The sequence below is a fragment of the Pterocles gutturalis genome, unplaced genomic scaffold (assembly GCF_000699245.1).
Source record: "Pterocles gutturalis isolate BGI_N339 unplaced genomic scaffold, ASM69924v1 scaffold16992, whole genome shotgun sequence".
NCBI lineage: Eukaryota > Metazoa > Chordata > Aves > Pterocliformes > Pteroclidae > Pterocles > Pterocles gutturalis.
Window position 1 is genome coordinate 3,779 of NW_010115724.1, and position 16,330 is coordinate 20,108.

Genomic DNA, 16,330 nt, shown 5'->3' on the forward strand with positions numbered 1-16,330 from the left:
TCTCTACAGCCACTTTAAGGGAAGCCTGGTGATCTAAACCTTTTAACCTATTAAAGATGATTTTCCCCAATTGAATCAGACCCACCACAGGTGTAATAACTAATCATTTAAACTACACCTGCTATTATGTATTTTTAAGCCATTATGCGTGTTGGATAGATGATAATTCATGTTTATTGCATTGTCCAATGGATCCGTTTTGCCTACACTAGCCTGATTAATGTATTTAAAGAAATAAGAGATGCAATTTAAAAGAAAAAAAACATTGATGGAATGCACTGAGGAGTACATTGAAAGTGCCATTAAACCCATCAGAACTTTGCTCTCTGACCAGAAATGCATATTTGAAAGGTTTGATTCAAACACAAAGTGAAACTTAGTGATTTCAGTAGTGGTGTTATTTTTTCCTTCTTTTTCTGCTGTGAAAAGTTTTGAAAACCTTTTTGAAACCGAATTACAGAAACTGTATTTTCAGATAAACTCTTCAAGACCTACCTAACAGAGGTCTAGCATTTACTGCCATTTTAGGAGGTTTATGCCACTATTTAGGGAGAAAAACCTCTTCCGTGCCCATGCGTGGTTAATTTTAGCTCTAGAGGAAGGAAGTCACCTCTTCAGCTAGTTCACATGGATGTGTCCATCTCCTAAGCGCTGTGAACTTCAGGCACACTGTTCACCCTGATGCCACAATCAGAACAGATGTTTTTGTGTAAAAGTAAAGTGAATCACTCCTAATATAGTTTTTGTACAGGTTGAGCTGCTTCAACAGCAATTCAACAAGAAACTTCTAGGCTGAAATACCATAGTCGTGCTGTTTGATTAGAGCTGAACCACAAACTCTGATGCTCATTGAACCAGTTCTGAAAGTTGGCTTGATATCAGCTCCAGACTGTCCTCCATGTGTTGGACTTGATGCCTTAGTTCGCGGTACAGAATACATAATGTAAAATAGGAATTTAACCATTCCTAACTTGGGTGTTTTCTCTCTTCTGTTTCTCCAATCCTCCTGCCCTCATCAGATCGTGACAGCAGTGAAGTTTTTACAGAATCCACGAGTCCGCCAAAGCCCTCTTGCAACCAGAAGAGCATTTCTGAAGAAGAAAGGTACAGACTCTTAATTTTGTGATCTCAGTGGTAGTGAGGGAGCTTGAGCTAGCATAAAGCCAAAATGTATTGCTGTGGAAAATTAGATGTTAAGGACAAAGCAAGTAGTCTGTCTCAGAAAAAGGTTTGAAGTTTGTAAGAAATATCAGTCTCTTGTCTTCCAAGCTGACTAGAGCAATATTGGCACCAGATGTGGAATTGTAGAATACAGCTTTTGGGTTAACTATTATCAGATTTTTCTGAAATGAGGACAGTTTAGAGCTGGGGACTAGTTGGTCAGTTCTAACTGTAGCGACATTGGCTTTAGAATGACCAGCTTCTAGGTGAAAAGGTCAAATGTTTCTGAAGAGAGCCAGAGAGAGGAATGAAGGGCGAAGGAATTGGTGAAAGTAAACAAGGTCAGGTTAAGGTCAAGCCTGGGGTCAACCTGACTTTCAGGCTGAAATGGTAAACTACTGACTGAGATTAGCCTTTTTCTATAGCAGGGATAGAACAGATCCTGACAAACCCTATATCGTCTTAGACAGAGCATACCTTAGCCATTGCCTACTGAGAATTTATTTTACTTTCTGACTCATGGCAGAGCTATCTTTTGTTCTTTTTTTTCTTTCTAAAGTTTTAAGTCCACAACTTACAGTGCATTTCAGGTGAAGCTCACTCCGTGTTATGCTACCCTCCTGGTACCGTATTGCTTAGATCCTTACCGCAAGATGTAGATAATGACAGTCTTACCTTGGAATTAATTACAGGCACTATGGAGCACTTCAAGCAGTTGAAAATACAAACTCCAAACTTCAGAGGGGGGTGACCCACTTATACATTGAAGTCATAAGTACTTCAGGGTACGTTAAATTCTATAGGTAAAGATCTTGGGTTTTGAAAAGTAGGGAAGCCTATGAAATATATATGACTCTGAGTTATGAACTGTTTATTGAGACGCCTGACACCTGATGTCATGGGATGCAGAGTTCAAGTGTATGCACCACTTTGCTCATCTTGAATAGCAAAGGACCTAGAAGGGAATGGCAGTCCTGTGTTTTAGCAATGATGTCATGAGAAGTAGTTCATGAGTACATAATTTTGAGTGTGATCCTCTCACTGCTTGTCCTAGTGCCAGTTAGAGAACATTACAATCACATAGGTATGTTGCTTGCCCTGCTATGCTATCAGGATGGCATTAAAATTTGGAGCCTGTTGGCCGCTGTGCTCCATGAGTTTTTCCTTGAAATATGTGGACCTACGGGGAGTAATTAATCATAAAAGCTTGGGGATTTCAACTCTATCATCGAAGCAATGAAGCAAGGGAAAGCTGAGCCTAAAAGCTGTGCTGATTACCCGGGGTAACCTGATACAAAATCTATTGTTGCCGAGAGATCCTTAGCCCCCAGTATATCGTGCAATATTATAACTGCCTGATCTTCTTCTGTGCTGACAATGACCAGTTATTCCTCATTTTCTCTCTCAACACAGCTGGGTTAGAATTTCATTTGCAGAAGGTATTTAGAGCAATTTAGAGACAAATGTCTCTGGTGTTTGCTCTGCACTTCCCCACCGCAGGCTTCGCTGAACAGTTTTTAGTATCAGGAGCTCCATCTAATCTGTTTAATTTTAATAAATCCCTGACTGGGAGAAGAAGAAGGGTGGGGAGATGGAGGCGCAGAGAAACTGTGGCCCAACTAATGCTTCTTATGAATTGCTTGGCTAATAATTACTAAAGAGCAGAAATGGTTTGGTAGAGCTGTTTGTTTGTTCCTATTTGTTAATTAGCCCTCCTTCCTTTGTGCTAATTGTTTGTTTGAAAACTTAACAGTAGGAGGTAGGAAGGAGCAGGGTCCAGCAGTGCCTGTACCCAGCAGTCACTGGAAATATGTCCTTATGGAATCTGACCACTGAGCTTACAGCGTGACCTCTGTTCAGTGCTCAAGAGCAGAAGGTACATACTGGCGTGGTACCTCTCTGCTCTAGCAGGTGGAGGCAATTATTCTTGAAACATAGATGTTGTGGCTAGCTTAGTCCTGGGTAAATGAGGGATTACACGGTTTGGAAGGCTATTCCCCCTGTTCTCTGATATGCAGTCATTGTCATCCCAATGATAATGTTTATCCCCATTTTACAGGCAGTTAGGCTGTCCAGTAGAGAAGTCCGCACTGCCAGTCAAAAAAGCATTTGCTGTAGAGAAACCATTTCAGTTACAAGGGTCTCTCTTAAAATTGTCTTTGTAGGAAATAATGCAGAGATACCCTTGTGTTTTTTTCACAGTTACTCTGATACAAGTTTCTTCAAGCAGAAATTGCAGTAGAAAATCTTTTTGTGGACACCAGAAGAATTTCAGTGGAGGGGAATCTTCATATCTCTAGATAGTTGTCTGCCATATAGGAACTTGTCTTTTGTAGTTACTTTTGTGGAACCATGCAGGGGAGGTCTATGACTCCCCACTAAGTCTAGCTAAAAGCTCCTGCAGTAGAGAGGATGGTGATCGATCGCCTTGTGTCTGTGAATGCGGAGGGGAAAGACCAGGGGCCCTACCCCTGCAGGTGCCTTCCACTACCCCAGCTACAGCCTGTGGAGGCTGCAGGGGTAGGACTGGAGCATTAGCTGTGGGTGAGCTTTCAGGTTCCGCAATCCTGACTTTGCCTAAGAAATTTTACTTCTGAGACTTGCAGAGATGGTTCTGCCTTGGATTATAATTTTTTCTGCTTTTTTTATAAGCATCTCCTTCCTTAAAAAGGCCAATGAAGTTTTATTTCCTTTTAATATTATTTAATATTTAATATAGGAACTGGGTTTTGTTTAATACATTGCAGTGCAGTGAGAAATGAAAGTTTCTTCAGGATCATCAGCTGGATGGGGTTTGGTTTATTGTGAAACAGTAGTTGCACAGGCTGAAAATAGGCTTTCCTGGTTACTTGCAGGTCAGGGGTTTGCTGAACTGCTCTCTCCGAAACATGGGATGATATTGTTGATGACAGTTGGGAGAGTGAGGGCATCCTGGATTTGTAAAAGGTCTTTCAAATGTTGGATGAGATTTCTCTGTTGTCTTAAGCACTTTTAAACTCCCAAATACAGAGGCATTAATGAGAAACATGAAGTTATTAGAATCATTTATCATTTTCTTTGAAGCTTACACTGGCATTTTTGTAATTTATGACATTTCCTCCTTTTTATCATGAACTTCTTCAGATGAAGGGAAAAAACAGCTGTTTCCCCTCAGAGTATCTGAAAGAAAAGAAAGGAAAAAAAGATGCTGTTTGTTTTTTGTCCAACTCGCTGATTCTGCTGATGACATGCCACAGAATCAGCGGCGCCTTGGGAGTAATTAGACAGCATGTGGGGTTTAAACCCTTGTGGAAATGTGTCTGTCATCTAACTGTTGTGCCTCAGATGTCCCGTACTGCTCAGTTACCCATCCGGTAACTCATGTGGCTTGTTAGTTTTGTGTACTCTGAATCTGTAACTTCTGGCGAGATAGAGAAAGGGGGTGGAAGTGCTCTGTACATGTGCAGCTCTGTTTTTCAGGGTGCTCGTCTTTTGGGGCAGGGAAGGGAAAACCGGCTATGTTGCAGACTTATTGTGTCTTTTTTCTTAGTTGCTTGGCCTCTTCATCTGTAAAATGAGTACAGTAATGCCTTCCCAGAGTGGGATTGTGGGAATAGACAAAAGCATACGAGGAGCTTAGAAATTATAATGATGGGAGAAGTGCATTAGGGCAAGTAAATGTGTAACTGTTGAGTTATGTTGGGAAAACATCCACCCAGAAGGCTGGACAGTCTTCAGAAGATATGCTGCCTGGATTGCTCTTTTGTATATATGAGTAATATAATGGGCTACGTGCTTCCAAAAGCAGCGGCACTGTTGCTTGGTGAGATGAGGTGGAGGCTGTTGGAAGTGGTGCCCGTTTACATGTTGTATCTGCTAATCTGCTTCGTTACTTTGGCTGGTAGGAAGTGACTTACTACACAAGGTTTTCCGGTAGGTCTTGCACAGCTTTTTGCAGTACATCAGAGTTCCAGAAGATTTGGCAATGTCAAGATGCCAGACTATGGTGATTTCTGAAGAGATGAATAAATTATTTAATTGTACATGCCTCTTCCTGGTCAGAGCTCAAAGGCACTTGGTTCCCTGGAAACAAATGCTGTCAAGCCAAAAATCTCCAGTAGAAAACTGACTTCATTTTCTTCTTCTCTTTGTAGTCTGGAATTCTTGGAATCCCTGTCTTTTCTTCTTTGCCAAAGAAACCCAAGTGGATCACTTTTGGGACCTGAGAGAAGGGGGCACAGCCCACTCTTGGAGGGCTCTAGAGGAAGTAAATTCTTCAGCAGACTTCAATTTAACCCTCCTTTATTACGTTTCTTTTTTATAATTTAAGTCCATTTCATGAGGCAGTTTGCATGTCCTTGAATGGAATCTCGTTACCATGAAAGCTTTTTTAGCATTGATTTCATAACAGTCTTAATTTAATAGTGCCGTCATTACTGAGAAGCCCTGAGAGTGAGGCCCTAGCTTTCCAGGTCACTGACCTTTTAATTACAAACCTTGTTCAGATGGCCAGGTTATCGACTGGACAGCTCCCAACTCCTGCCCCCAGCACGAAGATGAAAATAACTGCCTTCCTCCCCCACTTCCAGAAAAGGGAGGAAAAGTAACCTCTTGTGTTTCCAAAATTAATTTTCTCCTTCAGCTTTACTTTGTAATTAATTCTTTAACATGTCTCAGTGAAGCTCAAACAGTTTTTGCAAAGCTTTTCCTTGAGAAGAAAATACAGTGCATGCCAATAGAGACCAGTGGCAATTTATACAAAAAATACAGTTAGTAGCCTATGCTGTCAAAATATCTATTTGTGCCAAACTGCTGGGGCCTTCCAAACCTTCTGCTTTTCTAGAAATGACCACGTTTGATGCAAGAATGTGTACTTACGCCGGAATTGTAGTCTGTTCAAGGAACACTAGATGACTTGGCCTTCTCTTCGAACTTGCTGACGGGAAATGGATTTAAGAGATGGTGAAGAAAAGGAGCGAAGGCTTCACTGCAAACCAAGTGTGTGAGTTAGCGCTTGTCCTGTTTTGTCCTTGCAGATGGGGTAGCTTGTCCTCTAGCTAATAAGTGTTTTGTGCCAATGCCTGCACAGACCTCATCACTTGCACTTGCAAAGCTACAAGTGAGACCTGGAATTCAGAGACTGATAACAAAAACTTATTGCAAGAATATACTCAGTGTATGAAGCATCTAGAACAGATTAACACACAGTAAGAGAAAGTTCACTAGCATAGGTAGAACCAGGGAGGGTGTGCTTTCTGATTATTAAAGAAGTTTGGAACAGGTGTTCAAGTAGCGTAAAGTAAGTCTAACAGCTTGCGTAGACTTACAGAAATGACTGTACAGGTGAAACAGAAGTCAGTGTATTCTAAATTTTCATAATGCTTTTCATTTGAGGATCTTATTCACCATTGAAGCCTTGCAGCTATTTGTACGGAGCATGTTTGATGGTGTGTGTAGGGTTATCTAGATCTCACTGTGCCTTCCACTGAAAAGCATCCGCCTCTGAGGTAGAGGACAGCAGCAGCTTAACGTCACTACGTGGTTTTTAGGAGAGGAAATGAAGAATACTTTGTCTAAGTGATCTTGCAGAGGGAGCTTTAGGGATAGACAATGTAATTACTGGGTAAAAAATTGACTAAGATTCTTGAAAAGCACTATGGGATATTTAATTACTAAAGATGCTTAGGCCTCTGTTTATGACTTTGAAATACAGCTAATGTGCTTTAGAATATTTTGCTTAGATTAAAGAAAAATACATCCTACACCTGTTCATGCTACCAGTTAGTTCATCAGGTGCCTCCCGTCCGAGCTTTGGGTCAATGCAACCCTGCATAACTGGGGACATCTGGTTGTCTCCCAAGGAAAGAATGAAGAGTGAGAAAATGAATGCTTTCATTGCTAATGAACTCCCAGCAGTTCCTATCTGAATCAGCATCATCGGGAGTCACATCGGGTTTTGGCACTCTGCTGCATTTGCCCAGTGCTGATAGTGTTCAACATACAGGGAAGATTTCCACTGCTGGAGTCTCACAATCCAGAAGAATAGATGTGCTCATGATCCAGAAATTAGTTCCACAGTTCTGTATTTTGTATTAGTTGCCTTCTTTTCTCTTCCTGAAAATGATTGAGAATCCCTATCCATCTGCTGTGAAGGAGATGTCTCCCTGTCCTGCCAGTCTTCCATCTGCAGATTTGTCACTTGCTGTTCAGTACCAGCCTATTCATCATGCTGACTCTTCCCCCCCATCAATTCTACCACTGTTTGTGTTAGCTGAACTTGTTGTGAACTTTACAGATTTTCTTGGCTTCTGTGCCAAGAGGAGACCTGCAGCAGTAGTGCTAACAAAATGTGATAAACTGGTCAACCGTAGGCCATCCTGGGGAATCAGATACAGCTATTCCTTGGAGTTGTCAGGGCTTTTGGAAGAAGATCTTACAGCTTATAGAAAGCCTTCACTATCATTCCTCAAGTAAAGAAGCTTGGAAAAGTAATTTATTTAGTCCCTATCCACATGGAGAAATCGGTTCATATTTCATCTTTGACTCTTGTCCCGGACACCAGTGATTCAAGAGAGGGCAGAAAACCATGAGTTTACGCATAGCTAGCCATGTGATGCTGTGTACAAAGGAAGGCAAGCCTTTCTGTGTGCTACCTTTTAGTGTTTATAATAGCCAGATGATTTAAAAAGTGTATCTGTTTGACAGAAACTATAAACAAGTGAGTTTGTTATTTTAGAAGAACATTGTACTCAGTGTGCATTTCATTGTTTTATAGCAATTGTTTTTTATAACTCAATGGTATCTAGAAAGTAGGTTGAACAATTTCTGTCCCACTGGAAATTCTGAGATTTGGAAATTTGTTTTTATATTAAATAGGGATTAACGTTTAAAAACACAGAGGTTTTTTTAAAAAATGAAATATTATGGACCTGGCAGATTACTCTGTATTGATTAGACTGGAATCTTTAATATTGCAACTGATAATAAACGAGGTTGATAGGATAATATAATATGTACCATACTACAACCATGAAAATATTTGGAAAAAATGGTTTTTGAATTGTTATGAAATCATTGCTTTTCTCCAGAACATTTGGGGTTTCCTGAAGAAATACTTTCTGTATGAAGTTCTAGAAGATTGTTGGTGAGGTCTACTTGGAACTAAACAATTCTTTCATAGAAGCGCTTTTCACTAGCAGGAACATGCATCATTGTGTTTACTGGATAGCTCCAACAAGCTTGTCGTCTTGCACTGTTTCGTACTTGCACGTTTGGCTTCAATACTGTAGACTACAGGCTCTGAACTCAGTCAGTATGTTGCTGAACATGAGGGGAAAATCCTACTTGGGCCTGTTTAAAGGGAGCAGAAGAAAAAGAGTCATGGAAAACTTAGGGCCTTCTAAGGTTCCCAGTGTGTTGGTTTAAGCAAGATTGTTTTAAAGGGCTTTGATACAAGCTCTGCTATTTAAGATTAAAAACATGAACATCTCAGTGACTTTCTCTTTGCTTTCTGTGTGAAGTGTTGAGAACGTGCATCACAAGAGGCACCCCTTTGATATTTAATGATGTTGTGAAGAAGCCATTGAGGGAGTGACTCTCAATTTTTACATCCTCTAAATGCCTATATATGTATGAGTGGCAATATCCTTCCTCTCTGACTTCAGGCTCAACCTACAGTGATCTTGAGCCATTTAGATCTATGCTCCACAGAACAAGAGAGGTGATTCATTTAGAGTATATTGGGTACACAGTCTGCTACCTCTCCTGTTTCTGTCGGGCCACAGGAATTCCTCAGGATTTCAGTGAAAGTCCAGAATCACCTTTGCCATGCTTTTGTAGCTTTAAAATTATTGATAAATTGGAACAGAGTGGTTTGGTGCCCAGGAAGTAGTGTATGCTACAAAATATTGGTTGTAAGCTTAATTTTAACAAATAATTGGAATGTCATGGGTTTAATGATGTGTCTCCACTTGGCTATCTGACAGTAACTGTGTAATATAAAAGAGCCGTTAAAAATGGCTTTGCAAAATTAACTCCTATTGCTCACTGGGTGTGTTTTGAGTCATATCTGCCTTGTTTACTGCCAAAATAATATTTCCATTCCTGGTAGCATTGAAAAACCAATACGATTACAGCAAAGTGAGCTGGAGTCTATTCTAGAAGACAATGCTAAAATAGTCAGTTGTATTTGGAGTCCTGAGATTGTTAGCCTTAGTGATGAGCAGAAAAGACCCAGACCCTAAGTCTGACTTGTAAATTTAATAATGTATTTATCATGTTTTTGAGTGAAAGTAAATATAGAGTGCCAAAAGAAGTCACTTCCCTAGTTACAGTCTAAGAGCAGGCATTGAAGCTGAGATCTGACTGCTTGCTTCGCTTTGGGCGAGCGACTTGGCCTCAGCTTGCCCATCTGTAAAATGGGGTTAATTACCACTTCTGCGTTATGGACTTAGTAAGATTTATGTCAGCTCTATTTATAAATTGCTTTGATATGCTTGTTTTTGGAGTTCTTGGTGCTGCAGCGTGTGATTTTTTGAAGTTGCTTGCTGCCCTTGCAGAGAGGTTGAGAATTTACTTCCGTCAGCTGTGTATGGGAGGGCAGAGCTGCAAACTTTAGAATGTCAGAATGTCAAGGCTCAGGCAGATTGCGTGCAATCCTAATCCAGCCCTGCAGCTTTGACCTTTGAAGCAGGCTTCACCTTGAGACAGTTGAAGAAATCTATGTACGTTTATATAAAAATATTTTTGAAATAGAAGGAATTTGCTCTTCATGGTCATCCAGCCCAGGGTTTCCCCACAGTCTTCCTGGAGCAAGTAAAGGAATTCAGTTCCTGGTCTGCTCGGTGAATGAACCTGGTGTTCTAAGTCTAAAGAGACAGCTTTCTCCCTTGGGGCTAAAACAAGGAGTGCAATTAGGATAATCTGTGTTGCTCTTCTGCTGAAATCCATCTCAGACCTAATGATACTTTCCTGCTAGGAAAGATAAAATAAGTTCCTGTATGAGATAATTTGCTAGGTTCTCTTAGACAACATTTCTACCCTGTTTAAACTACGTCTTGGGTGCCTGTGAACATGAAATCCTTCTGTTTGCTTTTCTGCTGTTCCCTCTTAAATTTAATCTAGAACACAATCATTCTTCCCTTTGCTAAAAGGGGAATTTAGTCTTTGGTTCATTCTTTCATGTTCTTTCTGATGGAACCTAGTCCAGGCGAGACTCCACTCCCCTAGGAGAGCAGAGAATTCATTCTCAATGAAACCTGAGGCTCTCTGAAGTAAAAGCTGTTGACTTTGTCATACTGTGCAAATGTGCATTGCTTTTAGCAAGACAATAAAGGGTAAATGGGGTGATCTCTGCTCCTGTGGAGAGGTCGGGTGGTTACATTACACAATCTTCTAGAGCATCTTGCAGCAAATACATGGGTTATATTAAAAGTTGCAATCATATCATTTTTTAAAAGTAAATTGCTGACCTTATGCAGTGGAATCAGCTTTATTGAATTTCGCCAAAAATGCGTTTATAATCCCCCCCGCCCCCGCATACACATGATATTCATGTCCTTGCTGCCCATGTGGAAATGTCCCTTTTTATGGTGATAAAATTAAATTTGTCTTTGTCTCTGCCTTGTCTCACCTTTTAAGATACCATCCTTAGGAGATACCAGTGGATATCTGTACCAGAGAATGAAGATGGGCAATATCCCTGCATGGATGGCTGGCTGACTGTGAGCCAACTGCCACAGAACAAATAAATAAGCTTTTCACATTTAGAGGACAAATAAAACTGAGGACAGGTGTAATATGGCTATTTTTCTAGGAGCGTTGTGGCCTTAGCATAGGTAAGAATTTATTTTGACTTGGAAGTACTTATGCTTTGCTTCTGTATTTTTTCTAAATGCCACATGTTGCAAAATGTAAAATCCACAAATAGGTATTTTGCTACTCATGTAATACTGTTATGTGTCCCCCTTCAATAATAACCATAAACGCCTCGAGTTTTTGGCCACCTACAGCCCCCTTCCTGAATTCACTTGAGGAAAAAAAGTGTGTTGCAGCACGCTCCAGAATTTAACAAACCTATGTCCCGTATATCTGTACCACTTTGTGTATTCAAAGTACTCTACAAATATTAACTGAATAATCTTGTGACACCTTTTGTGGAATGGCAGGATTAGAAGATTAATTTAATGTACTTCTGATTACATTTTCTTTTCTCGGTTAGACCTTTACATTCTCCAAACAGTTTACAAACTCCAAATTTCTGTGGGAAACAGGAAATGCCATCCCCATTCTAGATGGGGAAACTGAGTCAGATGTATTAAGAACAGGTAGATCTGAGATAATTCTGACTCCCAGTCACACATGTGAATATAACCATCCCGTGACATACTGTCAGTGTGCTGTCCTGGTGTTTATTGCATTTTCAGTAAAATGACTCAAAGCATTTTCCTGCTTAGCCTTTCCAGGCCCCAGCTGCTTTGGGGGAGTGGGAGAGGTTGAGCTAGTTTTATTCAATAAAATCAACACAAACCACCTAAGTAAATGAAGGGGCAGACTGGCCTCTGCAGCGTTCGCATGTATCCCTTCCTACAGCATCTGCCCCAACCTGTCCTCCTTTTTGTGTGGCATTTAAAAGTCTAGTTGCTCAGAGGTGCGGAGAATATCAGCATATCATTGCTCCTGCTCTTCGAGGATCCAGGAGAATGCAGCTGTTAAACTCAGAAATATAAAATACATGTTTAAAAGATGACTCTGGATGTGTTTAAAAAAGAGAGCGAGAGAGGATTCAAGGGAACCAAAAAATAGCAGCTTCCATTACTGTAATTAAATGGCAGCATTTAACCTATCAGGCCGTTGCGTGTATGTGAGAGACGAGCCGGGAGCTGCATTTGAAATGATCGCTGTCTTCCTTAGGGGATAGAGTAGTTAAATAATTTGTTTGTGAGGTGTGAGTTCAGTGTCGGGTAAAGCAAGTGCTTGCGTGTGTGTGTATCTTCGGAGCTAGGGATGGCTGTGTGTTTACTGAGAATACCCTGGAGGCTGGTATTTACTAGCACGTGCACTGTCAATAAGCACACAAGCTGCTCCTGCCCGTTTGTTGGGTTATCTGCAGAGTCAGGCCCTCACCTGGGCCCTGACATTGCATCATGAAAGGAGAGCTTTTTTCACGCTGGGCCACCTGAGACAGACAGCGGTAGCAGTGAAAGAAAACCAGGGAGAAAATGGGGGAAGAAAAGAATCTGAGTCCTTTTGGTGAACTTCATCGGCTGTGGTGACTGTAAAGGGTGAGTTGGTGTGTCTGGTCACTGGGCTTGGCACTGGTGGGTGCAGGGGCTGGCATCCCTGGGGGGCCAAGGGCAAAGCTGAAAGCTGCGGCTCAGGGGTCTGTCCCCTAAACAGCATGTCAAACAGCTGCTTCCCCTGCACCAGCGTTCCACCCGCGCCTGCCGTGGTTCCTGTGCCTCACCACTAGTGTGCAAAATGATGTGCAGAGAGAGGGCTCTGCAGGGTGCATCCTTGGCCCTTCGTCAGCCACCCGGCCTCTGTGAAGAGCTCACCCTGTACGTGGTGTTGATTAGCCCTTTGGCACCCTGGAAAGGAGACACATTCTTACATAGTGCCCAGAAGGAAACACCTTCCCGTTTGTATTCACTCCCTTTTTACCTATGAGGTGATTCTTTTGCTTAGGGGATATTTCCTAGTCCTGGAACTCCAAGAGCTGTCCTCACACAGTGTGAGTTGATACTAGTGGCAAGTTTTTCAGCTGGTTCAGCCGCCTCACCTACTGATCTGACTTGTGTTATATTGCAGGAACATGCCCATAAATGTTTCTTAATCTTCATTCCAGTTTCTGTGTGAATTCTGTGTAGCCACTCCTGTTCTAACTCCTGGGCTGGAGCTTTTGTGAGACACGAGAAGACATCAGACAGTGTTAAAAAAATAGATATTTCAGTATTTCCATTTTGAACATTCAACCCCAGTGACGGGATTTAAAGGGCAACGCTTGGCCAAAAGGAGACCAGACAGATGCCATATATTTTAGCACCCAGTCAAAGCAAAGCGTGAATTTGCGTCCTTGTGTAGTTTGGTGAGAGTTAGAAATCAAGGCCAGGCTGGATGAGGCTTTGGGCAACCTGGGCTGGTGGGAGGTGTCCCTGTACATGGCAGGGGGTGGCACTGGCTGATCTTCAAGGTCCCTTCCAACCCAAACCATGCTGTGATTCTATGAATCTGGAAGTATTTCCAAAGATGTTCTACAAGCACACACACACACAAAAAAGGCTAAACTTGTTACTTTCATAAATTTTGTTTTACAGGTGCCTTACATAGCTCAAATGCATATAATGTATGTATAGATTCTCAAACTGTCAGTCTTTGGACACCATAATTGTCAGTGTCAGTCTCAAATGTTTTACAAAGGATATTGTATAATGTTATTCCTGTTTTACAGATGTAGAAACTGAGGCAGATGGAGGTTAAATGACCTACACAAGGTCAATAGCAAGGCTGGGAATAGAACCCAAATGTGTAGAGGCTTTTTATTATACTAATAAGGAAACTCTGGAGGTGTGTTTGGCATGGTAATCGGAACCCAAGAGAACTAGAAGCAGTTAGTATGTTCTGTGCATGTCCCGAGGGAGCAATGATGAAATTCCTTTTCTACCTTACCACTCCAGTTCTCTGTGTGTGGTCATCATAGTTTTTCCACCACTTAACCTCGTTATTTTTAGTATTGTTAGCATTAGTCGTCCTTTGGGCGTTTAATCCAGACTCCTTTAATTTTCTCCAGAACTCTGAAGAGCTGTTGAAGGCACATGGGGAGGAAAAAAACCAAACAATAAACAAACCAAAAGATGAAAAATGATCTTTTGAAACTTCTGCTATTTTGTTGACTTGTCCCCCAATGTCTTTTGTCTTCGCTCTTCTTTTATCACGAAGGACTCTTCTTGAATGTGTAATCTTTTTTTTCTTAAAAGTTCATTTACTATTGTTTCTGTCATCTCCACCCAAGATTAACATCCTGTGTGATGACATAGATGGTTGTTGTCTAAATGGACGCGACGTAACCAACAAAATTGTGAAGGGTGGGTGGAGAGGTATTTATACAGTTGTGTTAAAAATTACAAAGTAGGTTTGCCTTTTAAACAGAAGGTATTTCAACACTGTTACTGGCAGCATCAGCCTTTAATTTTACAGGTGGCTAGCTTTGTAGTAGCATTCAGCAAACAATATTTTAATGGAATGTAAAAAAATTTCTCTAAAACAAAAGAAAGACGAACAAGAGTGATTTATAATCTGTAATAAATACTTGCTGACATGTCTTTTTGTAAGAGTGTATTACCATCTCTGGCTTTCTGGGGAAGCGCAAACCAGATTTACCTGAAACATTTGTACCACAATAATCGCATACGTGGTGTTTAGATGTATTTTTCTTAATTGAGCTTATCTTCTCAGTGCGATGACGCCTGACTCCTAGGTGTCTAACGTTGATTCCACTTCACAGAAACTGGGTTAGAGGAGCAAAGGCACTCTATAAGGTTGTGAGAAAATACCCGTCAGGACTCGGACCCTGTGTTCATGGCTCCTCACCCAGTGTTAGTTTCTTTACATTTCCATGTATTTTTCCATACCTACTTCCATGTATTTTTACATTTTCTTAGAAACATGCAGCTGTAGCGACTGTTCTCTGTGCTCTTTACAGCACCTTCCCGATGCAGAGAGTGCCCCGTGTGCACTGCCGTGCTGCCGTTGGGTGTGGGCTCCATTCCCTGTGTCCTTCAAACCTGAAAAGTTCACTTAGTATACACTTTATGTAGATTTTTTGGTGTGATAAGTCTGGACTACTGGGTTTGTTTTGTTCCTTTCTAAAGTTTAAAGTTCTGAAAGTAAAAGAGGAAATAAAGAACGTTGAGGCAAGTTGCTCTTTACGTTTCAGTTCATGCTAGTCTGCAGGGGCTGCTCTCTGACGGGTATTGTCTAATGTAGAAAATATCCAGATGGTCTTGTTAGTGTGTTTGGGGCATTCAGGAATTCCAGAGTGATATAAGGAGCTGGGAATGGTGCATCAGGGCAGACTTTCTCATTCTTATATATAAAACTAAGTAATCCTTCAGATCTTCTGACAAATCTGGTTAAAGAATTCCTCATAATGGCTTGAACATGCTGTTTTACACAGTTCCTTTCTTTTGAATGCAGTGTTAGGGAGAAAGAGAGTCTGGTTCTAGAATTGCAGCCAGCCTTGTCCAGTCATAACAGATCAGCAGTGACTTCTAATCTGGCGTTATTCTGCGTTAGGGCCCGTCTGCTCGGTCAGATCCGATACGGACCGTGTTCCGGCCCACACCCCTGAAAGGCCAGGTTATCGCTGCGGTAACAAAGCTGATCTGGAGTTACCGGTGTCTGGGTGACTGCAGATCCTCCGGGCCAGAGCCTTCTGCTTCAGTGCCAGAATTCTTGTGACGTGCTGGTTCCAGTTTTCGGAAATGTAGTTTGAAATTGGAGTTCCAAAGGTAAATCAAAACCAAACCTCCTATATTGCCTTACCCGAATTGAAGACAACCTCTGGCTTTCTCCTTAGAAGCTCCTAAAGATAGTATCACAGATCAAAGGCTAGCCAAAGGCCAATCATTTTGTTACTGTTCCTCAACAGGCTGCTTAATGAAATATTTTTTTTTTCACGCAAGTAAATGGATCTGAAGCACAAACGTTTCCTGACACTGCTGTTTTTAAAATTTGTGGTAAGTTTTGGTAATGAAGTTTAGTTTCTAGGTTTTTGAAGTGCTGTATACCAAACTGTTCTACTTTTAGAAATAAACTTGTAGAAGAAATAAATACCCTTTCACCTTTAGAGAATGCTTTTTGTTGTAGTTCCCAATTTAATAGAAAGGAGATTTCATAGACCTGGTGTGTACTCTGGGTAAGTTACTTCATTTCTGTGTGCAGTGTTTTTCCTTGAAGCCGTCTTTCCTTCACATAGACTGTTGGACACTTTTGTCTGCCTGCCTTCTGCTCTGTTTCTGCACCGTACCTGGTACAGTACCTGCACGGTGAATGCCTTTGGGGGTCTCTAAGGAGTGTTATGGTATCAGTGATGAGGATCAGGAACCATCACCATAGGACTTGTTTCTCTGCAGGAATAACAGCAAGCATTTGCAGATCACAGGTTGGGTATGCTTGGAAACTTAGCTCTTCA

The 16,330-nt window shown here is 41.3% G+C and overlaps 1 protein-coding gene across 1 annotated transcript in view; it reads left to right on the top strand.

Annotated features, from left to right (window-relative positions):
• Window positions 1-1,019: 1,019 nt before the first annotated feature.
• Window positions 1,020-16,330, top strand: part of PEX14 (peroxisomal biogenesis factor 14) — a gene marked incomplete at its 5' end in the record, with an annotated part of 38,329 nt that continues 23,018 nt past the window's right edge. The window contains one exon of the mRNA XM_010075288.1: window positions 1,020-1,104. Coding sequence (XP_010073590.1) covers window positions 1,020-1,104 — 85 coding nt within the window. The remainder of the gene's footprint in view (window positions 1,105-16,330) is intronic.